Source organism: Octopus sinensis, linkage group LG10, assembly GCF_006345805.1.
Source record: "Octopus sinensis linkage group LG10, ASM634580v1, whole genome shotgun sequence".
Classification (NCBI taxonomy): Eukaryota; Metazoa; Mollusca; class Cephalopoda; order Octopoda; family Octopodidae; genus Octopus; species Octopus sinensis.
The window spans coordinates 44,302,545-44,329,978 of NC_043006.1; the positions used below are offsets into that span (position 1 = coordinate 44,302,545).

General features: G+C 36.6%; 1 protein-coding gene across 11 annotated transcripts in view; it reads right to left on the reverse strand.

Annotated features, from left to right (window-relative positions):
- Positions 1 to 27,434, reverse strand: part of LOC115216522 (misshapen-like kinase 1) — an 835,290-nt gene that overhangs the window by 805,536 nt on the left and 2,320 nt on the right. For 8 of the 11 annotated variants that reach the window (XM_029785970.2, XM_029785969.2, XM_029785965.2 and 5 more), the window contains exons 1-2: positions 17,514 to 18,069; positions 15,408 to 15,473 (exon numbers count right to left, since the gene is read on the reverse strand). In XM_029785970.2, the coding sequence (XP_029641830.1) occupies positions 15,408 to 15,473; positions 17,514 to 17,570 (123 nt within the window). In that variant the 5' untranslated portion in view covers positions 17,571 to 18,069. Of the gene's footprint in view, positions 1 to 15,407; positions 15,474 to 17,513; positions 18,071 to 27,434 lie in introns of those variants that run through there. The other 3 variants (XM_036506597.1, XM_029785961.2, XM_029785962.2) reach the window with 2 other exon arrangements.

Below are 27,434 nucleotides of genomic sequence, written 5' to 3' on the forward strand. Positions count from 1 at the left end.
TTTAAAAAATAACTGTGACAAGAAGTTTGCTTCCCAACCACATGGTTCCGGGTTCAGTCCCACTGCATAGCACCTAGGCCAAGTGTATTCTACTTTAGCCTCAGGCTCACCAAATCCACTCATAAGGCTATAGTAGAAGACACTTGTCCAAGGTGTCACGCAGTGAGACTGAACCCGGAACTATATGATTGGTAAGCAAGCTACTTACCACACAGCCACTCCTGCGCCTGTTCATGAAATTAACATCCAAGTGGCTGAGCACTCCACAGACATGCATACTTTTAATGTAGTTCTCAAGGAGATTCAGTGTGACACAGCTGGCCCTTTGAAATTCAGGTACTACACATTTATGTCAGCTGAGTGGACTAGAGCAATGTGAAATAAAGTATCTTGCTCAAGAATACAACACACCACCAGGTATTGAACTCACAGCCTTACAATCATGAGCTGAATACTCTAACCACTAAACCACAGATCTTCACTGTGGTGAGGACTAGCTTTTAGTTTTGTGTTGCTCATATTTAGAGGGCAGGATACATCTTCTTCACATGTGAAGTGATAGTGTCCTTTAACTGCTGAAGGAGATGAGATTAGTATGATCCCATGGGAGGATGTTCTTGAAGTGTCTGTTCCCAAACACAATGTAGATTTAGCACTGAAGATGATGTTGAGGTGTGGAATTTTAAAGAGGAATGAAGGATTGTATCATTTACATAGGAGTGGGTATTGCTAGACACGACAACAAATAAGTCATTGAGGATACGAGACAGTGTGAGTGACAAAACCAAACCCAGGCAACACCAAAGTTGACAGAACGTGAGTAGAGAGAAAGCCCTTTGGTACATGCCTTGATAGTGAGATTTGATAGGAAACTACTGCTCAAAGAGACAAGAGATAGATGGAGCCTCCTTTAAAACAACACCAAAACCATTAAACAATGTAGAGAATTCCAAAATAATCATTACATACACATACAGCATCTTACCATTCTCAATTGTTTCATCAAGATGAAGTCCACGAGAGTAGTTTGCAGCATCACACATTCCTGTTTTGATCTTGCATTATCTCATTTAAACAAAACAGAGTTCTTAGATCTCACTGTAACATTTTCACCCCAAAGAATTATTTGGTCTGCCTTTACTTTCTCTTTCTCATATATATATATATATAGATATGTGTGTGTGTGTATGTGTGTATATATATATAAATATATATATATATTATATATATATATATATATATATATATAATATATATATATATATATATATAATATATATATATATATATATAAGTATATACACTACTATCAACTCATGACATTTTCCACCCACCACAAACATCTGTTTGAATGGGAATGAAACGTTTTGTCAGAACCATTTTGGCGCTACCTATTTGGCACCACTGATTATGATACTGACTTATTTGACATCAGTTATTGTAATGTCACTCTTTCTCTCTAGCATTTAGTTATTTTTCTATGTATATGTAATGTCTCTCTCACCTTCTTTTCCTACATCACTCTATCTGTATGTGTATATTTCTGTACAGCAATGTGTGTATGTGTGTCTCCAGTGCCAAAATAGGTTGAATGCCCAGTCAGCACCCAACCATCATCTCATTCCAAATTCAGAGTATCCATAACAACACAGTTCACTCACCAGCACATATCAACCAGTACATTTGAAGTCTACCCACTTTGTCTCATTTACACTTAATCTTAGAGGTCAATTAACATTAAACAACCAATACACAACACCCAGCTTATTCGAACCAGACCTTTCACACATATTTTCCATGTTTAAATACTACTGCTACAGATGCCAAAGTATGGCCGTACTCAAGCAGATCATCTGAACACAACGTATGTAGATCTACTCACCAGAAAAACTTGATGCCTCCCCAAGGACCTACTTCAACTAAATCAGGACTAAGATGAATGTCATGTGCAGCTTAAAAATATCCAAGCAAGCTCAATCACACGATGATACAATGCAACATCATACTTTGTATACATATTTCATACAATTTAACCTCTGTAGACAGAGCCATTTTCTAATAGCTTCCTTGATTTCTTCCACTTCTTTCTTACCCTAGGTGGTACTATACCTTTGTTAGACTTAGTTCCAGAATTTATTATACCACTTAAATGTCAGAACCAATCTACAACTTCTAGATAATCACCTGAGCAGTCAATGGTCTTGATTTTAGAGCAGTTATTGTTGCTTATAACTCTTATAAAACTAACGCTTTTTTTTTTTACTGCTCAGTTAAGAAGAAAAGCAATACTCATGACCCTTTTAAGGTGCATCCTGTACAATCTGTTAAGGAGTTGGTGTTAGGTAAAACATTGAGGCATAGAAACTTTGCCAAAGCAGACAATAGAAACCAATGCAGCCCTCAGGCTAGACATACCCTATCAAACCACCCAAGCCATGCCAGCATTGGAAAACAAATGTTAAATGACAATGAAAATGCCATGTTGACCATGAACAATTTTAGGACTATACAACACTCTTCCAGGATTAGCACCCTCATACACAGCCAAGACTGCTTTCACCAGCCATTCAACAACACAGATTTCTCAGCAATCATCAAACTACAAAACATAATAAAACCCAAACAAATGTGAGCTCTATGTAGTTAGTCAAATTACTAGAGATAGAATCCACACTACTGACTTAAAAAAAAAAAGAGAAGGACGCGTTGCATAATGTAGTCCTAGATACACTAAAATAAATTATATGATGCAGAGCTAAATAACATAAAACCTTATCAAAGACCTTTACAGGTTCAACAAATACTATAAGGTGCTTTGTTCTTGCAGTTTTCTCATTGAAAATATAGTATCTTTGGTTATACTTTCTGAACAGCATTTTATCCAAAGAAAAGTAATAACTGATTGGCATGGAACCAATCATGAAAACAACCCCAACCTCTGTCCCATAGACATATTCTCTCTTCCTTATGACTACAGTGACCTCTACCCTTCAAGCTGGCTAATCTCATACCACCTCTATTTAACCTCACCTAACTTACCTATCTCTCCTTTTTTCTTCAAGTGTCCAACACTCTACTCCCTACCTTTTCATTAGCCACTACATCTAGTTCTTACACCCCATGGCTTTTCCTGCAGCTGCTTAACTGCATATGTTCAAAAGGAATGTTGTGTCATTTTCACTGGTTAGAGCCTGTGAAGGCCATAAGCACAACTCCTTCTTCCAGAATAAACAAGAAAATTTTTTTTTTTTTTTTTCCTCTTGGATATTATCCTCTGCCACTTGCATAACTTAATCCACTGGTTTCAGACATATGGCGCCTAAAAACACCTGTGCTGGTGCCACGTAAAAAGTAACCAGCACACTTTGTAAAGTGGTTGAAGTTAGGAAGGGGATCCAAGCCAAATCAGACAGAAATCTGGTGCAGCTCTCCTGCTTGCCAAACTCTGGTCAAACCGTTGTCAAACCATCCAACCCATACCACTATGGAAAACAGACGATAATATTATGATGATGTAAATTCTTCTCTTTAATGCATCATCTAGCTTACTGAAATAGCTGACACTGTTGATGCTATGCGATACAGAAAGGGCAACACTTTTCTATGAAATCCTATTAGCTACTGTATTTCATGGCATAAAAGTCACACAGGCATAGTAGATGCACCCCAATTTCAATAGCGCCTATTCCAGAAGAAGAGTTTTTGGTCCATTTAAGGTTATGGGAGGCTCAACTTCACATATAGGATCCAGAGTGATTGTTTTTATACACATTTATTTAGTAAAAAAGTGCTTTTTATATGCCATCAAATACAGAATGTAATCCAAGCACATGCTTCCAGCAGTTCAGACATTATCCTTTATCATTTTATAAATTACTGTAATTTCTTCAATGGCTTTATTACACACATACAAGAAAGTCTTATTTATAATAATGTTTTACAAATTTGGATATTTGTATTCAAGTTATTATAACAAGATAGAGGCCAACAGATATAGTATACTTTGTCCAAGAACACCACTGTATGACTAGAACACACAGTCTGAACTTATTACTCGTTAATTAGTAGTCAAGTAACTTGACCGTATAACTACTACTAATCATCATCATTTTTGCATCCACTTTTCCATGTTGCATGAGTGGGATGAAGTTTACTGAGGTTGGTTTTATACAGCTAAATGCCCTTCCTGTCACCAACCCTCACTTGTTCCCAAATGCCCAAATTCCCTTTGCCCAAACACATTCTCACAGAATATTATAAAGGAATGACACTGCTTGACTGATAATGACAATTATTTACAACTATCACGCAATGTCAAAGCAAGGAGACACACAAACACACGACAAGCTTCTTCAGTTTCCATCTACCAAATCCACTCACAAGGCTTTTGGTTGCCCAGGGGCGAGAGAAGAAAACATCTGCTCAAGATGCCACACAGTGGGACTGAACCTGGAACCATGTGGTTTGGAAGCAAACTTCTTACCACACAGCCATACCTGCATCTGCTGAATTGTACATATACCACATGTAATTTGCTAGAGCTAACAGCTGTATGGTACCAATCAATGGATTTGATGATGTAATGACGAAAGATTTCCAAGTTTGAATAGAATGCTACTTTACCACAAATTTACTTCCCCAACAAGCTGGTACATATTTTCCATTAAGATAAATTGTACAATGCGACTTGTCTAAAAATATAAGAAAACATCTTGGCAGAATATCAAGCAACAACCTAAGAAGCTATTATAAATCTGGAATACAAGTAATTTCACTCCATTGGTGACTGTGGACCCATGATAGTAACCTCTAATGGCTTTATGGTCAATGAATTCAAACATTACTACAATTGGTATGCTGGCAAGACACATTATTAGCTCAGTCAGTCTAGCTAAAAATAGCCTTCACTTGGATCTGCAAGCAACTAGATTTGAACTTAGTATGAACTTAATATAATGTCAATCAAGGAATTACATAAGAAAAGGCCAAGTGATTAATTATAAAAGGTAGGCTACACCATCTTTTTTTAGAAAAGACGCATGCTAGAATTAGATTCTAGAATCATTGTTTTAATGTCCACTTTTCCACGCTTACATGGATCTGTTGAGGCAAATTTTCTACAGATAGATGGCCTTCTTATTGCTAATCCTCAACTGTTTCCAAGGGCAAAATTCTTAGCAGCATTTTGTCTGTCTTTACATTCTGAGTTCAAATTCTGCCAAGTTCAACTTTGCCTTTCATCCTTTAAGGGTTGACAAAATAAGCACTGGGGTTGATACAATCAACTTACTCCCTTCCATAAAATTGCTGGCCTTGTACCAAAATTGGAAACCAGTATTTCCCATGACCAGACTGAAAATGGACAGTGCTTTAATGATGGTGATACTCACTCTCAGCTATCATGTGATGTTAAGGCAAGGAGAAAGTAAAACACACACACACATTCTCAATAGGCTTCTTTCAGTTTCTGTCTGCCAAATCCACTCACAATGAATTGGTTGACCCAGGACTATAGTTGAAGGTACTTTACCAAGTGGCCATGCAATGGGACTGAACTCAAAACCTTATTGTTGAGAAGCAGACTTCTTACCACACAGCCAGTAGAGAAGAGAACATTGCATTCACAATGGAAGTGAGAGAGAGGGAGAGCAGACACAGTTCAGAAATGGACAAGGGTCGTAGTGTATTGGTAATTAATCCTTACTGCACCGGGATCAAGTATACTTAGTTTCTGAGCTTATGCAGTTGAGACACAGGAACTGAGTAAACTCTTTTTTGATAGTGGGGTACTTTTCAGAATTCTCCACATTTCATCAGTCATTTGACTGTGGCCATGCTGGAGCACCGCCTTTAGTCAAGCAAATCGACCCCAGGACTTATTCTTTGTAAGCCTAGTACTTATTCTACTGGTCCCTTTTGCTGAACCGCTAAGTTACAGGGATGTAAACACACCAACATTGGTTGTCAAACGATGGTGGGAGGACAAACACAGACACACAAATCATCATCATCATCATCATCATTGTTTAGCGTCCGCTTTCCATGCTAGCATGGGTTGGACGGTTCAACTGGGGTCTGTGAAGCCAGAAGGCTGCATCAGGCCCAGTCTGATCTGGCAGTGTTTCTACGATATGCATGCAACAGGCTTCTTTCAGTTTCCATCTACCAAATCCACTCACAAGGCCTAGGTCGGCCTGAGGCTATAGAAGACACTTGCGCAAGGTGCCACACAGTGGGACTGAACCCAGAACCATGTGGTTGAGAAGAAAGCTTCTTACCACACAGCCATTCCAGTACATATGATCATAGTTTGCACATTTTATTTTTCCTGGCCAATAGAAAACAATTTAAAGAACTGACTCGCATATGATTAGCATGTAACATCATCAGCACAGTGAAGATTAAGGTCTGTCTATCAAACGGATGTCCATTTTATATGCAATTTAATTTGCAATTCAGAACTTGAGATTTGACAGGAAACTACTGTGCAAAGAGACAAGAGAATGTAGAGCCAAATTTCAATCTATATGATCTAAAAACTGAATGTGACAATGTAATACTGGTCAATAGATACTTCAAAAATACTTGAAATAATAGAATACAGGTATTTCCCATCAATTTGCACCTCCATCTCTATTCATCTTTTGCTACATTCACCTCTATTCCTGACTAACCATTTGTTACTGTCTTCATGCTCTTACAATCCCACCCACCTCACTTCTGATTCACCATTTGTATCTTCACTTATCCTTATCTTCTTGCTCCTTGTGGGTTTGTTCTGGCACACCATCATTATTCCCAGTGACTCTCACTCACCCTAATCGTCGTGGCACTCCATCGGTTACGACGACGATGGTTCCAGTTGATCCAATCAACGGAACAGCCTGCTCGTGAAATTAACGTGCAAGTGGCTGAGCACTCCACAGACATGTGTACACTTAATGTAGTTCTCGGGGAGATTCAGCATAACAGAGAGTGTGACAAGGTTGGCCCTTTGAAACACAGGTACAGCAGAAACAGGAAGAAAGAGTGAGAGAAAGTTGTGGTGAAAGAGTACAGCAGGGTTTGCCACACCCCCACCCTGCTGGAGCCTCAGGGAGCTTTAGGTGTTTTTGTTCAATAAACACTTACAACGCCTGGTTTGGGAATAGAAACTGTAATCCCACAACTGTGAGTCCACTGCCCTAACCATTGGACCATTGTGCCTCCACACTTACCCTAATATAATGTGAGATAGCCATGTACCTTCTCTAGAGTAAGACACCTGCACTTTCCCTCTAACATATGTTAACCTCTTGACCCTCACTAGTGCTGGTTGCTTGAAAAATAGCATCCAGTACATTCTGCAAAATGGTTGTTATTACGAAGGGCATCTAGCCATAGAAACCATGCCAAAGCTGACATTGGAATTTGATGAAACTCTGCAACTCATCAAATCCTGTCAAACTGTCCAACCCATACTATAACGGGAAACCGATCTTAAATGATGATGATGAATGATGACAATGATGATGACAATGATGAATGATGACAATGATGAACGATGACAATGAAAATGAGTCACATAAGTTGAACAGAAATGTATTATTACTATTTAATGATACTACTGATCAAGAAGACCTACATTATCTTCTTGAGCCCACAAAATGCTGGTGAAAGGAAAAGATGGGGGGCCCCTGATGCAAATGTACCTTTCATAGACCTTTCACACAGTTGAATCTAAGCAAGAGATAAAGTGAGTGACCAAAGACTCAATTTCAACAGAATTTGAACTCATAGCAGAGAGAGTCAGGATACCATAAAACATGTGGACAGACACTCTAACAACTATGCCAATTTGCTGCCTTAAGGAGATTTATAACTGAAGGTATTCCAATTATGACTGAACCATTTTTTTAAATGCTTCTTTTTTTTCCTTCTTATTCATTTCAGTGACTCATCTGCAGCCATGCTGAGGCAATGCCTTGAAGAGTTTAGTCAAATAAGCCAACTGGAGTACTTATTTTTTGAAGTCTGCTACTTATTTTAACCATCTTTTTTGCCAAACTGTTAAGTTACAGAGACATCAATAAACCAACAACAATTGTCAAAGAGGGTAAGCATAAACACTAAGACACATACACACACATATATATATATATATATATATATATACACTCTTTACTCGTTTCAGTCATTTGACTGCAGCCATGCTGGAGCACCGCCTTTAGTCGAGCAAATCGACCTCAGGACTTATCTTTGGAAGCCTATTGGACTCTTCTACCAAACCGCTAAGTTACAGGGACGTAAACACCCCAGCATAGATTGTCAAGCGATGTTGGGGGGACAAACACAGACACACACATACTCATATATATATATATATATATACATATATATGACAGGCTTCTGTCAGTTTCCCTCAACCAAATCCACTCACAAGCCTTTGGTTGGCCCGAAGCTATAGTAGAAGACACTTGCCTAAAGTGCCACACAGGGGGAATGAACCCGGAACCATGTGGTTAATAAGCAAGCTACTTACTACACAGCCACTCCTGCGCCTATATATATATATATATATATATTATATTAGAGGAAAATTAAAACCGAGGCAGAACAAGTATCTCAAGCCATTTAGAAAAATTTAATTAGAGTAAGGTGAATTTGAAGTCTTACAGCAGTTTCTGGGATAACCCAAGTGGTTGGTTAGCATGTCCATGCACTGGGTATTCCGTCATCAGAGACAAGGTATGAATATTTTAGACTTCATGGAAGTACCAACTAACATCCATATCCTCTGGAAAAAGATGAGTTGTAAACATTATTCCCTTGCCTATATTCTTCTAACTACTTTTTACTCTTTATTCTTCTATTTTATTCCTTATAAACTGTGAATTTTACTCCTTGTAAACTGTAAATTTTCTCCATCTAAAATATTCATACCTTGTCTCTGATGATGGAATACCCAATGCACGGACATGCTAACCAACCACTAGGGTTATCCCAGAAACGGCCGTAGGGCTTCAAATTCACCTTACCCAAATTAAATTATTCTAAATGACTTGAGATACTCGTTCTGCCTTGGTTTTAATTTTTCCTCTAATATAATATATACATGCTATAACAGAACCCTAACACAGATCCCTAGATCCAGCCTTAGCTGTGATCTTGGAACCTAATGGTCGACCAACTATAGCACTTACCCAACGTACCTATTCATTTAGATCACAAGTGAACTAAACCACTCATTCTCTCTCTCTCTATATATATATATATATATATATATATATATATCTACAGTTATAAAATCTCGAGAAGAGATAGAGTAGTAATGTATACTGAACAGTAAAGCGAGTTGTCACATCAAAGTGGCAGGTGAAAGTCACGACTAGTTTAACCCCAGGCAGATTCTCCACATCGAAAACCAGCTGGCAGATAATCTGCCTGGGGTTAAACTAGTAGTAACATTCACCTGCCACTTTGATGTGGAAACTTGCTCTACTGTTTATTCATATATATATTCATATATATATATATATATATATAACAACAGACATCCACACAGTTTCTGTCGACCAAATCCACTCACAAGGTATTGTGGGAGCTATAGTAAATGACACTTGCCCAAGGCACCGCACAGTAGGACTGAACCCAAAACCACATGGTTGCAAAGCAAGCTTCTTAATCACACAGCCACACCTGTACCTATATCTACAACTATATTATCCAATATGTCCATTCTGTAAGGACAGGTATGATTCAGTTCCTAATTCTATGCAGTCCAGTGACCACAAAGAGAATCCTGCAATGGATAGTGATAGAAATGTATAGTGAACTGAGGCAGAGATTGATCATAGATCTGCAATGAGATAGAACTAATTAATGGAACTTTACAAAATGAGGAGCATCTTAGTAGTTTAGAATAAACAATGGATATAGGCGCAGGAGTGGCTGTGTGGTAAGTAGCTTGCATACAAACCACATGGTTCCGGGTTCAGTCCTACTCTGTGGCACCTTGGGCAAGTGTCTTCTGCTATAGCCATGGGTCAACCAAAGCCTTGTGAGTGGATTTGGTAGACGGAAACTGAAAGAAGCCTGTCGTATATGTGAGTATGTGTGTGTGTGTGTGTTTGTACCCCCAACATCGCTTGACAACTGATGCTGATGTATTTATGTCCCTGTAACTTAGCAGTTCAGCAAAAGACACCGACAGAATAAGTAGCAGGCTTACAAAGAATAAGTCCTGGAGTTGATTTGTTCGACTAAAGGCAGTGCTCCAGCATGGCCACAGTCAAATGACTGAAACAAATAAAAGAGTAATGGTATTCTATAAAAAATGGTTTCAAATTTTGGCACAAGGCCAGCAATTTCAAAGGCAAAGCCTAGTCAATTACATCAACGCCAGTGCTCAACTGTTACTTATTTTACCAGCCCCTGAAAGAATGAAGAGCAAAAAACAACCACAGTGGAATTTGAACTCAGAAAGTAAAGACAAACGAAATACCGCTAAGCATTTAGCCCAGTATGTTAATGATTCTGCCAGCTCACTGCCATAAATATTCTATAGATAATCCTACTACTCATAGGCACTAAGCTTGAAATTTGAGGGAACTAGTTGATTACATCAGTCCCAGTGATTCACTGATACTTAATTTATCAACCCCGAAAGGATGAAAGGTAAAGTTGACTGTGGCAGAATTTGATCTCAGAATGTAGCGGCAGATAAAATACTTCAAAGCATTTCATCCAGTGTGCTAATGATTCTGCCAGCTCACCACCTTATGTATTCTATAGATAATGTTATCAAGAGAGGTGCAGGTGTGGCTGTGTCTTTAAGAAGTTGCTTCTCAACCAAATGATCTTGGGTTCAGTCCTACTGCATTGTACCTTGGGCAAGTGTTTTCTGCAATAGCCCCAGGGTCAACAAAAGTTTTTTGAGCAAATTTGGTAGACAGAAAATGAAAGAAACCTATGATTCATATATCAGCATGTGTATGTGTGTGTACCTTTGTCTAAACATTACGAGACAGTTGTAAACGAATATCATCATCATTCAAGTAATGCTTGTTTCCAGTCTCCCATGAGAAGCATGTCTGGCCATAGGGAAATATTACCTTGCTTAGAAACAGGTAAGGGTCAACAAAAAGAAGGGCATCCAGCCATAGAAAATCTGTCTCGACAAATTTCGTCTGACTCATACAAACATAGGAAAGTGAGCGTATGATGATGATGGTGGTGGTGGTGGTGGTGATGATATCCAATACCCTCACATTTTGAAGATTCTGTACATAATTCCATGTTCTATAAATATGCCCTGTGTCTTTGAATAGTCCACAGCAACACTTCTATTGTTTGAGTAGTACCTTATCAGTAGTGCAACCAATATTATTTCTAGTATTTGCTATTATGCCAGCGTGGAACATAGGCGTTAGATGATGATGATGAGTTTCATGGAGAAAACATCACCCCTGCACACTCTAAAGATCATATATAATATACATGAAAAAAACTTTATCCCCAAATTAGTTGACAATTTAGAGGAAACTGAGGTTGACTTTCTACTCTATAATTTCAATCTAGAAATTTAGTTATGATTATAATTCAACTGTTATTCTACATGAAACAAAACGTACTGCGTAAGATGAAGTATAAAAAAAAAAAAAAACTTAAGTAGCTTTCTTGTTAAAAAATCTTGTAAAACTTGGAATCACTAAAGGAAGTAGGTGAAAAGAGCTGAAAAATCACCCCAGTAAAATATGTAGAAAAGATTATGGTCGTCATTTGTGTCGTGAGCAACTTCGACTGAATACATTTAAATCATATGACGATTATAGAAAATTAAGGAATTGTCATTTTACTAAAGGATGCAGGCGATTTCCTAAAATTATTAGATGCGAAACAGACGTTCGTAATGTTTAAGCCAAAAATTAGAAAACCGTTCGCATAGTAGTAAATAGATGTAGAAGAAAGGAAACCAGTGATGAAAATATGAAGTCGAATGAAAGAAGAAAGAATCAGGTTGAGGGAGTCGTGAAGAAAGAAAAAAATAGAGAACTGTAGAGGGAAGCAGCTACAAGAGACAGGAAGTCAGCTAAAAAGACGGTTGAGGTTTCGATAGTTTCGTTATAACAGTAAATTTTTTTAAAACATTTTATTTTTTCAACAGACAACAAGCCCCTAATGATAAATAATATCCTGAAACTGTTGGCAGGAATAATTCAATGTTCTTATTTTGAGATTCTTACCATTCTCATCCAACAGGAAGTAGCTGATGTACCACTTCCTGTCTCTGGAATGACTTTCTTTAACATACCTTAATTCTTCACGAAATTTTTTTCTAACGTTTTTTTGTAATACACTTCCATAATTAAATAACTAATTAAAACCTAAAGACTACGTAAACTAAACACAACAGCAGATTAACCAGTTTTAAAATAAATACGTAAGAATAATCAAGTACTGGTGTTAAGAGAAGCGAAGTTTACTAAAATAAATATTTGATGAAGGTATTATTGCTGCTGCTAATATAATTCTACCGGAAACACAGCATCTACAGATTATTAAGAATTCCTCACGAAATATACAATCATACCCCTACTATGTATGTGTGCGTGTGTAATGCGTGCTATATAGGTGCAGAACCAAAATGTGACATATATATGTATATATATATAATTGGTGATAATTAAATCAGATGGTTATTTATTATTAAATATGTTTAGATTTTAAAGGCGTATACGGGGAAATATTAACACATATATATATGTGTGTGTGTGTGTGTAAAATTATAGACAAAAATAGTATGAGAAAAATTTCCAGACATAAACGTTTCTAAGCTATATATATATATTAAAAAAATACGCTTTAAGAGAGGAAGAACTCTGAGAGAGAATATATCAGATGGGCTCAGTGCCTCACGCCATATTAGAGAGGGAGAGAGGGTGGTGTTGAATTATTTACTATATATATATATATATATATATATATATATATATATATATATATACACACACACAGACACAAATCTGTGTGTAGACACAGATCGGTAGAAACATTAGGGATACACGAGTCGGTTGCTATAATCATGTTACTGTCATACGAATGAGAATGATAAAAATGAGAAGACAGACAAGATCAGAACAAGAGATGGGGGCTAAATATATTGCAAATATATAATCGTCTAGAATGCACAAGCTTATATATATATATATATATATATATATATATATATATACGTGTGTGCGTGTGTATGAACGAGTATTTGTCAACACGGACACTTGCAAAATGTTAATTACAATCCGATCCTTTAAAATATAGCAATAACCGTTTAAAATAAAGGAAAAAAATTACAGAGAAAATGAGGTGGGGAAGAAACCAAAACGAAAAAAATATCTATAAAAATTATACACTATTTCGAAGTATTATTTATAACCTAAGCCAATAACAAAACAACTATCCCACGAAGGTGCAACAATGGCGTGCCGGAATGACTGCAGTCTTTCCAAGATATTTACACATACATATACACACACATGCATATATACACATACCTACATATATATATACTACGTGCACACACACACATATATATATACACACACACACATCCACAAACATACATATATATATATACACACACATACAAACATATATATATATATATGTGTACACATACACGCAAACATATATATATATATATACATACACATACATATATACACGTACTTAATACATATATGCACACCCTATATATACACACGTCTTCATGTGGCTGAGATGAATTTGGGGGAAGGGCGTGAATCTCAAGACCAGAAACCAGTAGCATCATATAAATAAAACATTTTTTTGTAAAAAAAAAAAAATGGTCTCGAGCTACAGGAATTAAATGGAAGGAGGGAGAGGTGGGGAGGGTTGGATAAGAAAATGTTTGGGAGTGAAAGAAAGGGAGGTGGGTTACGAAAGGAGGCTAGAGCCTAAATAATAGACCCAAATAAAGCAGCATGCTTATTATAGTGGAGACGGTGTTGGTGGTGTGATGGAAGCGGGAGTGGGGGGGGGACTAGTTGGATGGTGGAAAGAAAGATGCCTAAGCTAGCTAGCAATCAAGGTGTCTGTAGCAGAAGGATTGTCGATGATGATGATGATGACGACTAGAAACAACTTGATTCCTTTGCATCAAACCTCACAGGAACTAGAAACTGCAAAGAAGGTACTAGGAAAGAGGAATATAGGCGATCGATTTATCATTTAAATTATTTTTAATTTCTTCTATTTTCATTTTTTTTTTTTTTTTACATTCTCTATATAAACTGGTACTTGTTCTATCGACTTCCGACTACCGGAAAACAGAACTAAAAGACAACGGTGCTGCTGCTGCTGTTGTTGATGATGATGATGGCGGTTAAAAGGAAAACGGTATAGGGTTGGTGTCCAGAGACGAAGGGCCATGGCCTTAATCGGTGAGGGAAGCCATCTGAATTGAGCAAGGGTGTGTAATGGGGAGAGTGATTCTGGTGCAGATAATACGGAGAGGGGGGAGGTTAAAGATGGCGATGGTGATGGTAGCGAGGGGAGGGGGAGGGCTGGATAGAAGGAAGATATGTCTGGAAGATTTTTCAGCATCACTGTTATTCCAAATAAAGAGAAGCAGTATAGTAGAAGAGATAGGTGAGACAGATAGAGGTAAGGCTAACCAATGTTGGCTCCGAAAATAATATTATGATAACGACTCACTCTCTCTCATTCAAAACTCTTTTAGGAGTGTTCTCAATATGCATATATGTAACATATATGTATATATTGCATACATGCATATATATATGTGTGCGTGTATATATATATACATATATATATATATATATATATATATAATATATATATATATATACACACACATCAATATGAAGCATATGTATACATACATATGCTTACATATATATACGATACGTATATACATGACATTATACATGCATTTATTATCATTCTATAAATATATATATATATATATATATACACACACACATACAGGTGTGTATGTTCATATACTCACACACCTCATCAAAAACATACACTATAACCAGCCCCTTTCGGATTATAATCCCAGCTGATAAGGAGCAATATATGCATAATCTTTTATGGAAGTCAATAGACACTTTTGATTAAAAAAACCTTGTTATTGTTTCCAGTTTCATTCCCACCCACAAAAAAACACTGCTTAAGTTGGTAAAAAAATATCTTAATTATAAAATATATCCACATACCAATGAAGGGAAATGGCTAAATGCACAGAGAGTATAATTATATTGACTATTTTGGTGAATCACTTCTATGAAATATTTTAATTTTAGAAGCAAAAAAAAAAAAGTTTAGACATTACTGTCCCATAATTATTGTTGTTATTTGTCTATTTGGGGTTTATTTCTCTTTACCTTATAAACTTGGCCATAGGTACCATTTCCTACTACTTCAATCAGATCGAATATTCCAGCTGGATCCTGAAAATTAAATCAAGAAATTATTTTAAAATATCACAAAAAATTATAGGAACTGTTAAAATATGTAAGTTATGTGCGTGTGTATATGTGTGTGTATATATGGAAAATGTGTAAATATTAATAAGCTTTTACTGCATAATACAGTCATATTTATTTATTAGTTGTGATACGAAAGGCTTTACTATATATATATATATATATATATATATATATATACAACTGGGATGCGATGAAGACGTGTATGTATGTAGAAATAGAAGCGATAATTCCATGCTAATAACATGTAATAACATCATTTCTGAAAGATGCCGAGGTGGGAGAGGAACTACTTCAAATACAGCTTCGAAAATGTTATACTAAAGTAGTTGCTGTTAAGCCCTAGGTAGACTCTTATCCGGCAGAATTGTGCTCAAAAACACGCCAGTTATGACCATCTTGTCTTCTTAGGGGATTTGCTAATTAGACAATGTACTCTTTTGCTATGGGGATCTGAATTTGTGAAAGATTTAATTTGACTGCTATTTTTAACCGGTCGATCGACCACCACATACCAACTGATTCTGCCTGTGGCTCATAACTAAGTCGTTTATTTCTATGGTACATACTAAAAAGGAAAAAAAAAAAGAAAGAAACCCTTGTTGCCACACTCAGCTCCCAAATAGATAAAGAATCGGGAACGTGGTTACATCTGGACAGAACAGGGGAAAATCAGGGATAAACCTAATCTGATTCAAAATATATTTACAGCTCCCTAAATTATTAGTATTTTAAATATTACTGTATTTGTGTGTAGTTTTAGGGTTGGTAGTAGCGGTTGCTAAATGTGGATGGAATCAAACATGCATATAGATATATATATATGTGTATGTATGTGTTGATAGATAAATAGATGGATAGATAGATAGACAGATAATGTATGTATGTGTTTATATATTACATATATATATCTATAATATATTATATATTATATACAGCCGTATATGTGCATGTATTTATATATGCATACAATTTATACAATTTTATATGTATATAGACATAATTATATATTACAATTATACATATGTATTACAATTATATATATATGTGTGTGTGTGTGTTGTTTGTACACCTATCAATAAGACACAACAAATTGATTGTGCGTGCGTGCGTTCTATTTAAATTAATTCGGTTCTTAAGAAAAAACGATAAACAAAGAACTTTGTGTGAGGATATGGGGAGTCAAGCCATAGAAATTGGTAATTAAAAAAAAAACTATTTGTCTGTTTATGGATGACATGGTGTCGTTTGCTGTGATGCTAGGTTGCTGTTTGTTGTACGAGACAGAAGACAAAACCGTGTGTGATGACTATGATGATCATGATGATGAGGATGATGGAAATGATGATGAGGATGATGGTAGTGGTGATGGTTGTGGTTTGTAGTGTGACTGCCATGAGATAGGCAGAAAGAGAAGGAGACAGACAAAGATAGCGATTGAGAGAGAAAGAGAGTAAGAGAAAGACGAAACCGACATAGGGGTGGGTGAGAAATAATGAAGACAGAGAGAACTAGCGATAGAATAGATAAGACAGCAGACAGAAAAAAAAAAATGAGTGCCTGAGCACTGAGTACTGTGTTTGTTCGTGTTATTTATATAGATTCCAAGTCAGTCCCGATTGAATAGACACGAGCAAATACATTCTAGTTGTAACCACCCTGTCTTTTATTCAGATATATTGTATCTAAGACTGCATTATCTTAGCAGGTTGAATGACTGGTGATCACACACACATATATGTATGTATATGTATATATATATATATATATATATATATATATACGAAATGTGTTAGAGAGAAGTGTAAAGAAATCGGTCATTATAATGAAAAAGAAAAAGAAAACAAAAATGCGATGGTAGGAGAGACATAGAGACAGTCAGACATGGCAAAAGAAGAGAAGAAAAAAAAATGGGAAGGGTATGAAGAAAAACAAAAACGAAAGAAACGTCTATAATTATAAAGCAGGTGATCTAATAAATATAATAAACGTCGGGGTACTTACTCGAAGACTAGAGAGATCTATATCATCAAGGCTGACATTCACACTCTGGGTCGCCATGTTGAGGGAAGAAAAAGGTAAAGAAAATAGAAGAAACAAGGAAGAAGAAAAAAAAAAAGATATCAGGCAAGGATTCTTATCGTTTTCGTAGTCAAAATATTTCAGTAGAGCTTCGGCGCCGCCTTTACAAACAAACAGCAGGAAATATAGTTTTTCCTCGTCGATTTTTGTTTTGAATAGATATGAAATCAATATTTAATATCCCCGATGCTTTACGCCTAAGTAAAAAGTTGGCCCCCTAAATTTTTCGGTAATTTTTTTTTTTTTTTGTGTGGTTTCGGTTTCCTTCTGTCCTTAACGGTACATTTTTCCTTCGGCAGGTTCAATCACTGATCATGTACGGGGTAAAGTACATGAGTCGCACCAGATGAGATGAGAAGAGAGAGAGGGGTGACCAAAAATGCTTTAGGAGAAGAGCATGTCCTTTATTTACACATGTAAATATGACTCTCTAGCGAGAAGAGAGTTGCATTCTGGGAGCGTGCCCGGGCGGCGGCTGCTGTGATGATGATGATGATGTTGTTGTTGATGGTGATGGTTGCAGCAGCGGAAGATGGCGGCGGAGGAAGACGACGGTGGTGATGGTAGCGGTGGTGGTGGTGGTGGTAGTATGAATGGAGGGAGTGTGTTTACTGACTACAGGTGGCGGCGACGATCTCAGTAACGACCGTAACAAATAATGGTGATCGTGATGATCATGATGATGATGGTGTAAGCGATGATGTCAATGAGGGTGTTGGCGATGATAATGATAATAGTGATGGTGGCAGTACTGAGGGAGAATGGGAGAATGGGGGAAGTAATACCGACAGCTACAAAGGGTTTTAATTTAATTCAGTTCTCAGCAATTAGCATTTCTCATAGTTACTTTTATTTAAAAAATTTTTCCGAGTCAGTAAAAACAGCTATACTTGAGTATAATGTTTTGTATTTTTGCTTCTGAAATTCATTTGGCTTTTCTTTCTTCTATGAAGTACCAGTAATATACTAGGGAATTCAAAGGCGGCGAGCAGACAGAATTGTTAGCATGACAGGCAAAATGTTTAATGACAGTTCGTCCGTTTTACGTTCTGAGTTCAAATTACGCCGATGTTGACTTCGCCTTTCATCATTTCGTGGGGCGATAAAATAAGTATCAGTTGAACACAGGGGTCGATGTAATCGGCTAACCCCTCCTACTCCGAAATTGCTGGCCTTGTGTCAAAATTTGAAATCAATATACCAGGGCACTCTCTTATTATGTGCGTACTCATATTTTAAGCTATTCCCATCTATAAAAGGGCCGACTGCTTCGTAAACAAGCCTTCATCAATAAACTGTTCAGCTTTTGATCCCCTGTCGAGCAGCATATTTATTACCTACTATTACTACTACTACAATTTCTTCTGCTCCACTGAACCTAAAATAAACTTACTCGATAGCCTCATCTCTTCATGCAGCCATCTATATTGTGAGTCGCCCTCGCAATACAGTATTGAGCCCTTCCCTAATTCTTCTCCAGAATTGCTTGTCTGCCCATGGGTAGATTACTAACAATTCAGATTAAGTATGAATTATATTAACTTGTACTGGCTATACCTGTCTTCCAGTCAAAAATGAGTGCCCGAAGAGGGGTATGATTACTGTCTGTTTTTTTTTGTTTTTTTTCCTTAGGTAAATACATTTTTTAAAAAAATTATTCTACCATAATTGATCTTTAATGAAGTTCAAAATGTACCACAGACTGCTATTGGTATGCAAGATATAACAAGCTGACCTAGGTGTTTTGTTGTATCTAATTCACCACTTCGTGTATGTATATGTATAATATGTAAATGTTAACTGGTTTATCGAGCTAGTTGGTCTGTGTAAGGAAAGGATACGTAGAAACTTGAAAGTGATTAACTGATATGGTGAAGTAAGAGATGACTAAACAATAGGGTGAGAACCAAGAAATTGAGGAGAAGGATCAGAAAGTTGAACAGAAAATAAAATTGATACATCCTTTAAATAATTGCAAAATAAGATACAATTAGGACGATAGGCTAAAGTATTGTAAAAAGATGGAAGATGAGAGAAAAGTAGATAGGTAAAATATCTCAAGCACCCACAAATAGAAATAGTTATAATTACACGTTAAAATTTTGTGGAAGTGATGGTTTGAGGATAGAAGCTGAGTAGCAGTAAGGTCGGTGCAAAAACAAGGAAAATAAAAACATTTATTTGCATTTATTTCTTCCCTCACATCATTACAAATTAACTTTACTAATCTTTCTAATTTGATACAAATTTTGTTTTTAAATGTTATGAAGCAAAAACAATGATCAGCTTTAAAAGTCAAAATTTTAAAATAGCAACAGATCTGCTTTTCCAAATGTTGCATAGTTATAAGCTTTTTGAGTAAGTTTCTTTCCAGCATCCAGAAGATTAAAAACTGATTCATTTAAACTGAGTCCGTCTCACTGCTACATGCAATCCAGTAGCTTACCCAGCGCTGGATTAACCATTAAGCAAAATAAGCATGTGCTTAGGGCATCAAGGGAATGGGAGCACCACAGAAATGGTAGATGGTTTACGGCACAAAAGAAATCACTTTAAACTTTCTAAAATAATATTCAGGATGCCTTTATCTCTACTAAGTATAGATGCAGATGTGTTGCTTAAGATTAATTTCGAGGATCTGATCAAAGACTTTGCAATTCAAAAAAGAAGGAGGAAACTTTTCAAATATAAATAAAGTGGAAGTATACAAAAATAAGTGGAGGTGCATGGCTTAGTGGTTAGGGTGTCAGCATCATGATTGTAAGATTATGGTTTCGATTCCTGGATTGGGCAACACGTGTTCTTGAGCAAAACACTTCATTTCACGTTGCTCCAGTCCACTCAGCTGGCAAAGATGAGTAACGCTGCGATGGACTGGCGTCCCGTGCAGCTGGGGAACATATATACCATTGAAACCGGGAAACTGGACACATGAGCCTGGCTAGGCTTTAAAAGGGCGCAAAAGAGAAAAGAGATACAAAAATAAACATTATTTTCCCTCTACTGATTTGTTTTGTTTTAAAAAATACAAATTTATTTTATGGTTTGTTATTGCTTATATTTTGAATTACATAATCTTTTATAGGGCACCAAAATCTTTTAAGTGCTTAGGGCCTCGATGGGTCTTAATCCGGCCCTGAGCTTACCCACTTAAAAAACTTATTCCCACATAAATGCACAGACACACACATGTACATACACTCCTATATCAGCAGCATGTCATGATGTTTTCCCCATTTCTACATGGGTTGGACAAATGTCCCCCAGTCCAGTACCTTGCTACTTGTTACAGCCCTTTGACATCTCCACCATCAGACTGAGATTCACTTTAACTACTTCTTCCACAAGTCTTCCTCGGTCTTCCATTTGCACAAAATCCTTCTACTTGGATCACCTGGAACTTCTTCACCAAGCTATCATACTCCATATGCATCTTGAACAAGTATCTTCCACTATAAACATCACAGGTTCACAAATACATTGTGTGTGGAATTTTGGTACATGGCAAACTATGCTGAAGAATGTCATATGTATGTCTCTTCTATTTTATAATTGTTATAAATCTTCCACTGAGGAGGGAGCCAGTTTCCAGCAAAGATACAAGTCTCCATCTTTGGGATGTAGTTAACTCAAACAAATTCCCATTTGGAACTTGAGAAAAGTCTTGCATTTTTCACTGTTCCACTCACAGATTGCACTTGGATTGTACAAATCATCCGGTCGATTTCTCTTTCTGAAAATCCCAGTTTATCTAGATTCTCCTTTAAACATTTACTAACAAAACCTAGTGCTCCAATTATTATTGCTATGAATATGAATTCATAGTCTGGATATAGAAACTGGAGATTTCAAAGCAGTTATCCATAAATATCCTCTTTTTCTTTGATTTTTAAAGAGATATATATCTGCAGGGCAGCTAACCTCTATGATGGTACATACCTTTGCCCCTCTGTCCCAAACAACAATATCCAGCCTGTTATGTATACATTTGACAGACGTTTTGATGGGAATATTCCACTAGTATTCCTTGAGTTGGTGTTTATGAATGTATTCCATAACAGATGTATGTATGTCATTGTTCAGTTTTATTTCAAGATTTCTTGCCAATAGAGAAAGAGCCAGTTTCTAACCTAGACCCAATTCATTGGAATTTCAACATCAACAACAGGGTATTTTTGTTTGTATTATTTGTATATGTGCAGATTTGTATGTTTTGCTTTATGTATGTATTCTCCCACATATAACTGCACATCTAGACATGCTTACATATATTTAAATTATAAACTTCTGGAAAGTTTTACAGATTCTTTACAGTTCTTATGATGGATTGGATCTGTAGTCTTTGAATTAGCTTTATCCTTTCTGGTTTTGAGAAGCCTAATTTCTCAAGAAAGGTATTTAGGTAGTGTGTTACATATCCCATGGCCTCAATAACTACAGATATAAACCTGAACTCGTAACCTGGATAGAGTAACTGCAGATTTCTCAATAGTTCAGCATCGGTGTTCTCTTTTTCACTGATCTTCAGCTTTATGTTAACATTTGCTGGGCAGCTAATTTCCACAACAGTACACAGTTTCTCTTCTCTATCCCAAATCATTATATCAGGTCTGTTGTGCTTACATTTTATTGAGTCTTCACAGGAACATTCCAACAGTACACCTTTTTATTATGAGTGGCTGTGGCTTCTACCATACTGTAGGTTCTTATCTCTTTGTCTTTGGGGACGTGTGTGCATGCATGTATGTGTTTATGTATGTAGCAGCAGCAGCAGCAGCAGCAGCAGGAGAGGTTTAATCAGAACTGTATCTGATGCACCCTGAACACCAGGTGGTCCTCTTGTATACCTGATACTGTTATACCTGAGAAAGTAGGCAGCACCAGTATTGAGAAAAGAATAATTTTGAACCAGATGTGCTGGGCTGATCATGTTATCAGAAATGGAAGATTGAAAGATGCCTAAATAGATTTTTTTTATGAGGAGCCAACCAAAGAGAAATGGCAACAGCCACCTTTGCAATATTATGGTACCCCAGGCAAATCAATGCACAGGGCCTTATTGTATATATTCATTGACATTAAATCACAGCAAACATAGATCATTACAGGACCACTTGATTCATAATGTTCCTGGATCCTTTTGGAGCCCTGGGCAACTGACCAGTGTACCCATGGCTTAGCACTGGAAAAGGCCACAGCATAAACTGAGGAAATGATTTAACCCTTTAGTGTTTAAACTAGCCATATCCAGCCCACATTTGCTACTTGCTTTATGCTCTAACTAGCCAGATCCAGCCTGTTACACCTACCCTTCAATGTCATTCTAAAAATATACAATCACATCATTAGAAATTTCAAAGCTATGAGATAATGCATGTTTAATTGAAAACAATGTGAATAAATTAAGCATTGCATTTGACAGAATATTATGAATGCTAAATGGTTAAAGGTATTATGAAAGGCAATCTTAAAGCTTTGTGGGTAGATGTGGATAATGGGGAAGCATTGGCTGAAAACGATGTATCATGGAGAAAGATTGTTGAGATAAGATGAGATATTTATGTGCAAAAATGAGTGGCCCACACTGCTCTGAAGATTTTGCTCTGTAAGCAAGACTCAAGTACAGAGCCTGCAGAAATGAAATCCAGCTTGAATTGAAATGCAATGCATGTGGACAAGTACTTCTCTCAAGAGCTGGATTAGTCAACCACCTAAACTCACTCACAAGAACCAGAGAGAAATCAAGCAGCTGGTGAGATGGTTCTGCTACCATGGCTTAATTTGCAAGTCAGCATGTGACCTGGCCAGGCATGGTAAAATACATGCAGTCACAAATGTAATTCACCATACACATATCTATCCATCTCTCTCTCTCTCTCCTCATATGTATGTAGGTATGTATGTATGTATGTACATATATATATATATATATATATTTTTTTTTTTTTTGACATTGGTTTTAGCTAGTGAACATATTTGTATATGTGCAGACTTGTATGTTTAGCTTTATGTATGTATTCTCATACATATAGTTACATATCTAGACATGCTCATATATATTTAAATTATAAACTTCTGGAAAGTTTTACAGATTTTTACAGTTCCCATGATGGATTGGATCTGTAGTCTTCAAATTAGCTTTCTCTTTTCTGGTTTTGAGAAACTTAATTTCTCAAGAAAGGTATTTAGGTAGAGTGTTACATATCCCATGGCCCCAATAACTACAGATATAAACCTGAACTTGTAATCTGGATACAGTAACTACAGATTTCTCAATAGTTCGGCATAGGTATTCTCTTTTTCACTGATCTTCAGTTTTATGTTAACATCCGCTAAGCATCTAATTTCCACAACTGTGCACAGTTTCTCTTCTCTATCCCAAATCATTATATCAGGTCTATTGTGCTTACATTTTATTGAGGTCTTCACTGGTACATTCCACCAGCATTCCTTTTTATTATGAGTGGCTATGGCTTCTACCATACTGTGGGTTCTTATCTCTTTATCCTCATGATTATCCTTCAGACAGATTTCATTATAGAGTGGCCTAGCTACATCATCATGCTTCATCAGTAGATAATACCATGATGACATTTTTAGACAACTGCTTATGATGTGGATGATATCTTTGGTGTTAACTCCACAAAGTCTGCATATATGTATGTACGTAGGTACGTACATATGTATGTATGTCTGTAGGTATGTACATATGTATGTATGTGTGTATGTATGTATGTATGTATGCATGTGAGACCCTTCCACACTCTTTTGCATCTTTTGTCATACATGATAGCACAAAACAAAATCTTTCTGCTCTCAACAATACGGAGAATTTCTGTAATGTTATAAGTCATATAGTTTGGCATTTCCTGCCCTAAAATATTCCCTGACCTGGTTTTGACATAAGAGCAGGGTCAGCTGCTAATCTATTTTAATCTGTATCTTCCACCTGACAAGAGAATATAAAACAGAGCACTCCTTATGTCTTGGCAAATGTATATTTATGCAGAAATAAAACTTTAAAACCATATTTTAGTTAATCTTTCAGAGACAGTAAGACCGAAGGTTTATATCATCATGGCATAATTGAAAGTAATATCATCATGGTTTGAGGTATCTTTGCAATATATACATTCTATTCTTTTATTCATTGATTGATGATGGTCTATCGTAAACCGCCTTCATTATTATAACTTTTACATTCTGAGTTCAAATTCCACCAAAGTCGACTTTGCCTTTCATACTTTCAGGGTCAATAAATTAAGAACTAGTTGCGCACTGGGGTCAATCTAATCGACTGGCCCCCTCCCCCAAAATTTCAGGCCTTGTGCCTAGATCAGAAAAGATTATTATAATTGTTGGCAAAGGTGGCAAGTTGGCAGAATCGTTAGCACACCAGGCAAAAGGCTTAGTGATATTTCATCTGCTGCTACGTTCTGAGTTCAAATTCCACCAAAGTCAACTTTGCCTTTCATTCTTTCAGGATCAATTAAATTAGTACTAGTTACGCACTGGGGTAAATGTAATCAAGTTTATACACACCCACCCCAAGCTGCCCTTGTGGCAAAAATTTGAAATCATTATTATAATTGTTGGCATCACCACCAGCAGCAGTAGTATCAGCATTAAAATTTAATATGTGTACATTATATAATTGGTGTAAGTGTGGCTGTGTGGTAAGAAGTTTGCTTCCCAACCAGTGGGACTGGTTCTCAGTTCAGTCCCACTGCATGGCACTTTGTGAGTGGAAATGGTAGATAGAAACTGCAAGAAGCCCATCATATTTGTGTGTGTATGTGCGTGTGCATGCATGTGTGTGAATGTGTATGTGTGTGTGGGGGGGTGCCCCATGTTGACATCATATGATAGTTGTAAATGAATGACATTGTCATACAAAGCAGTATCATTCATGTCCTATATTCTTCAAGAACTAGTTTCATGGGAAAATGTTACCTTATTTGGAAACAGGTGAGGTTTGGTTAAAAGAATCATCATTGTTCGACTGTGGTCGAGACAATGGAATTTACTATGTTACACCAAACTTCACAGTCCATTATAGCATTACGGAGGTCCTGTTGCTGGATGCCTGTATCCTTGGAGATTACATCAGGGTAGGAGAATGTGCGCCCTCTGGTATCGCTAGCAGATGGCTTCCAGAGGAGAAGAGTAGAAATTACCTCGTTTTCAGCTCTACAACAATGTCCAGCAAACTGGACTCTTCTACCTTTCACAAGAGATGATACAGGTAGTAATTTCCCATATATTTGTACTTTGGTTGGATGACGCTTCCATGAGAGATTTTGAGCTCTTGTAAGGAGGTGAGTGTAAATTCCATCCAACCGCCTCTCAAGCTTCTTTGATAACGTCCAGGTTTCTGAGCCATATAGTAGAATTGGTTCGACTGTGGCTTTGAAGATTTTAAGTTTGAAATCTCTACTTAGATTTGATGACTAGATCTTATGCATATCATTACAGGCTGACCGGGCCATATCCTTTCTAGTTAGAAAATCTTTTTCAGATGATGACATCTTTTTCAGAAAGGTTAAAAGAAAGGTATCTGTCCACAGAAAATCTGCCACAAACAAACTTTGTCTGACCCATACAAACAAGAAAAAGCAGACATTAAGTTATGAGGATGAAATTCCATGGTGGTATAGGCTGGACAATCTTCAATACAGTAAACTGTCGCTCCTCTCACAAGCATCATTTTGTCTGTGAAGCTCAACATCTTCAGATTTAAGTTCAACATTTCTTCCATTGTATTTCTCTGTTATGAGTAACTTCCAACATCACTGCCCAAAGCATTTCCCCTCAGCACCAGTGTTGGATTAAATCATTAAGAAAAATAAGCATGTGCTTAAATCAGTGGTTCCAAAATTTTTTGGGCTGCCAACCCCTTGACACTCAGGTCACATTCCTAGTGCCCCCCACCCCAACTAACCATCACAAACATAGACCTTTTTCTGAAGCAAATTCAAAGCAACTCTATTTCACAAATAAAACTTAACCTAATGAACCCATTATTTTGTTGTTCTTACATGAATCGTACCTCCATTATTGCTCCACTTTTCTTCAGTGCCCTCTTGGAACTTTCAACTGCCCCCATGGGGGCAATACTGCTCACTTTGGGACCTACTGGCTTAGAGCATCAAAGGAAGGTGGGGTAGCATCACAGAAATGGTAAATGGTTAATGGCACAAAAAAATTACTTTAAACTTACTAAAATAATATTCAAAGTGGTTTATATTATTGGAAATATAATTTTGAAGTGTTCATGGTGTCATAGTGAGGATCTGATCAAAGACTTTGCCATTAAAAAAAGTAGTGGAAAACTTTACAAATATAAATAAAGTGGAAGTATACAAAAATAAATATTATTTTCCATCTTACTGGTAGCTTTGTTTCATTTTGAAAAATAAAAACATTTTATGGTTTATTATTGTTTATATTTCGAATTACATATATATATATATATATATATATGGAGGCACCAAAATCTCTTAACCCTTTCATTACTGTATTTATTTTAAGTTGCTCTGTGTTTCTTTCAATTACTTTAAAATTACTTTACAAAGAATTTAGTAAAATAACTTAGTTATCATTCAGCTAGTTTTAGGAACATAAATTGTGACTAAGGTTTGGTGGAAGATCTTAATTCAAAACTTAAGAAATCAAGACATTTATACTCAGAACCAGAGTTGGTTTCAGCCAGGTTGGTATCAAAAGGGATGCTTAGGGCCTCATTGGGTCTTAATCCAGCCCTGCTCAGCACTCGTCATTCATAATTCCATTTTATGTCTATACCAGTGCATTTGTCTCTCCTACATATATCAGCTAATATCT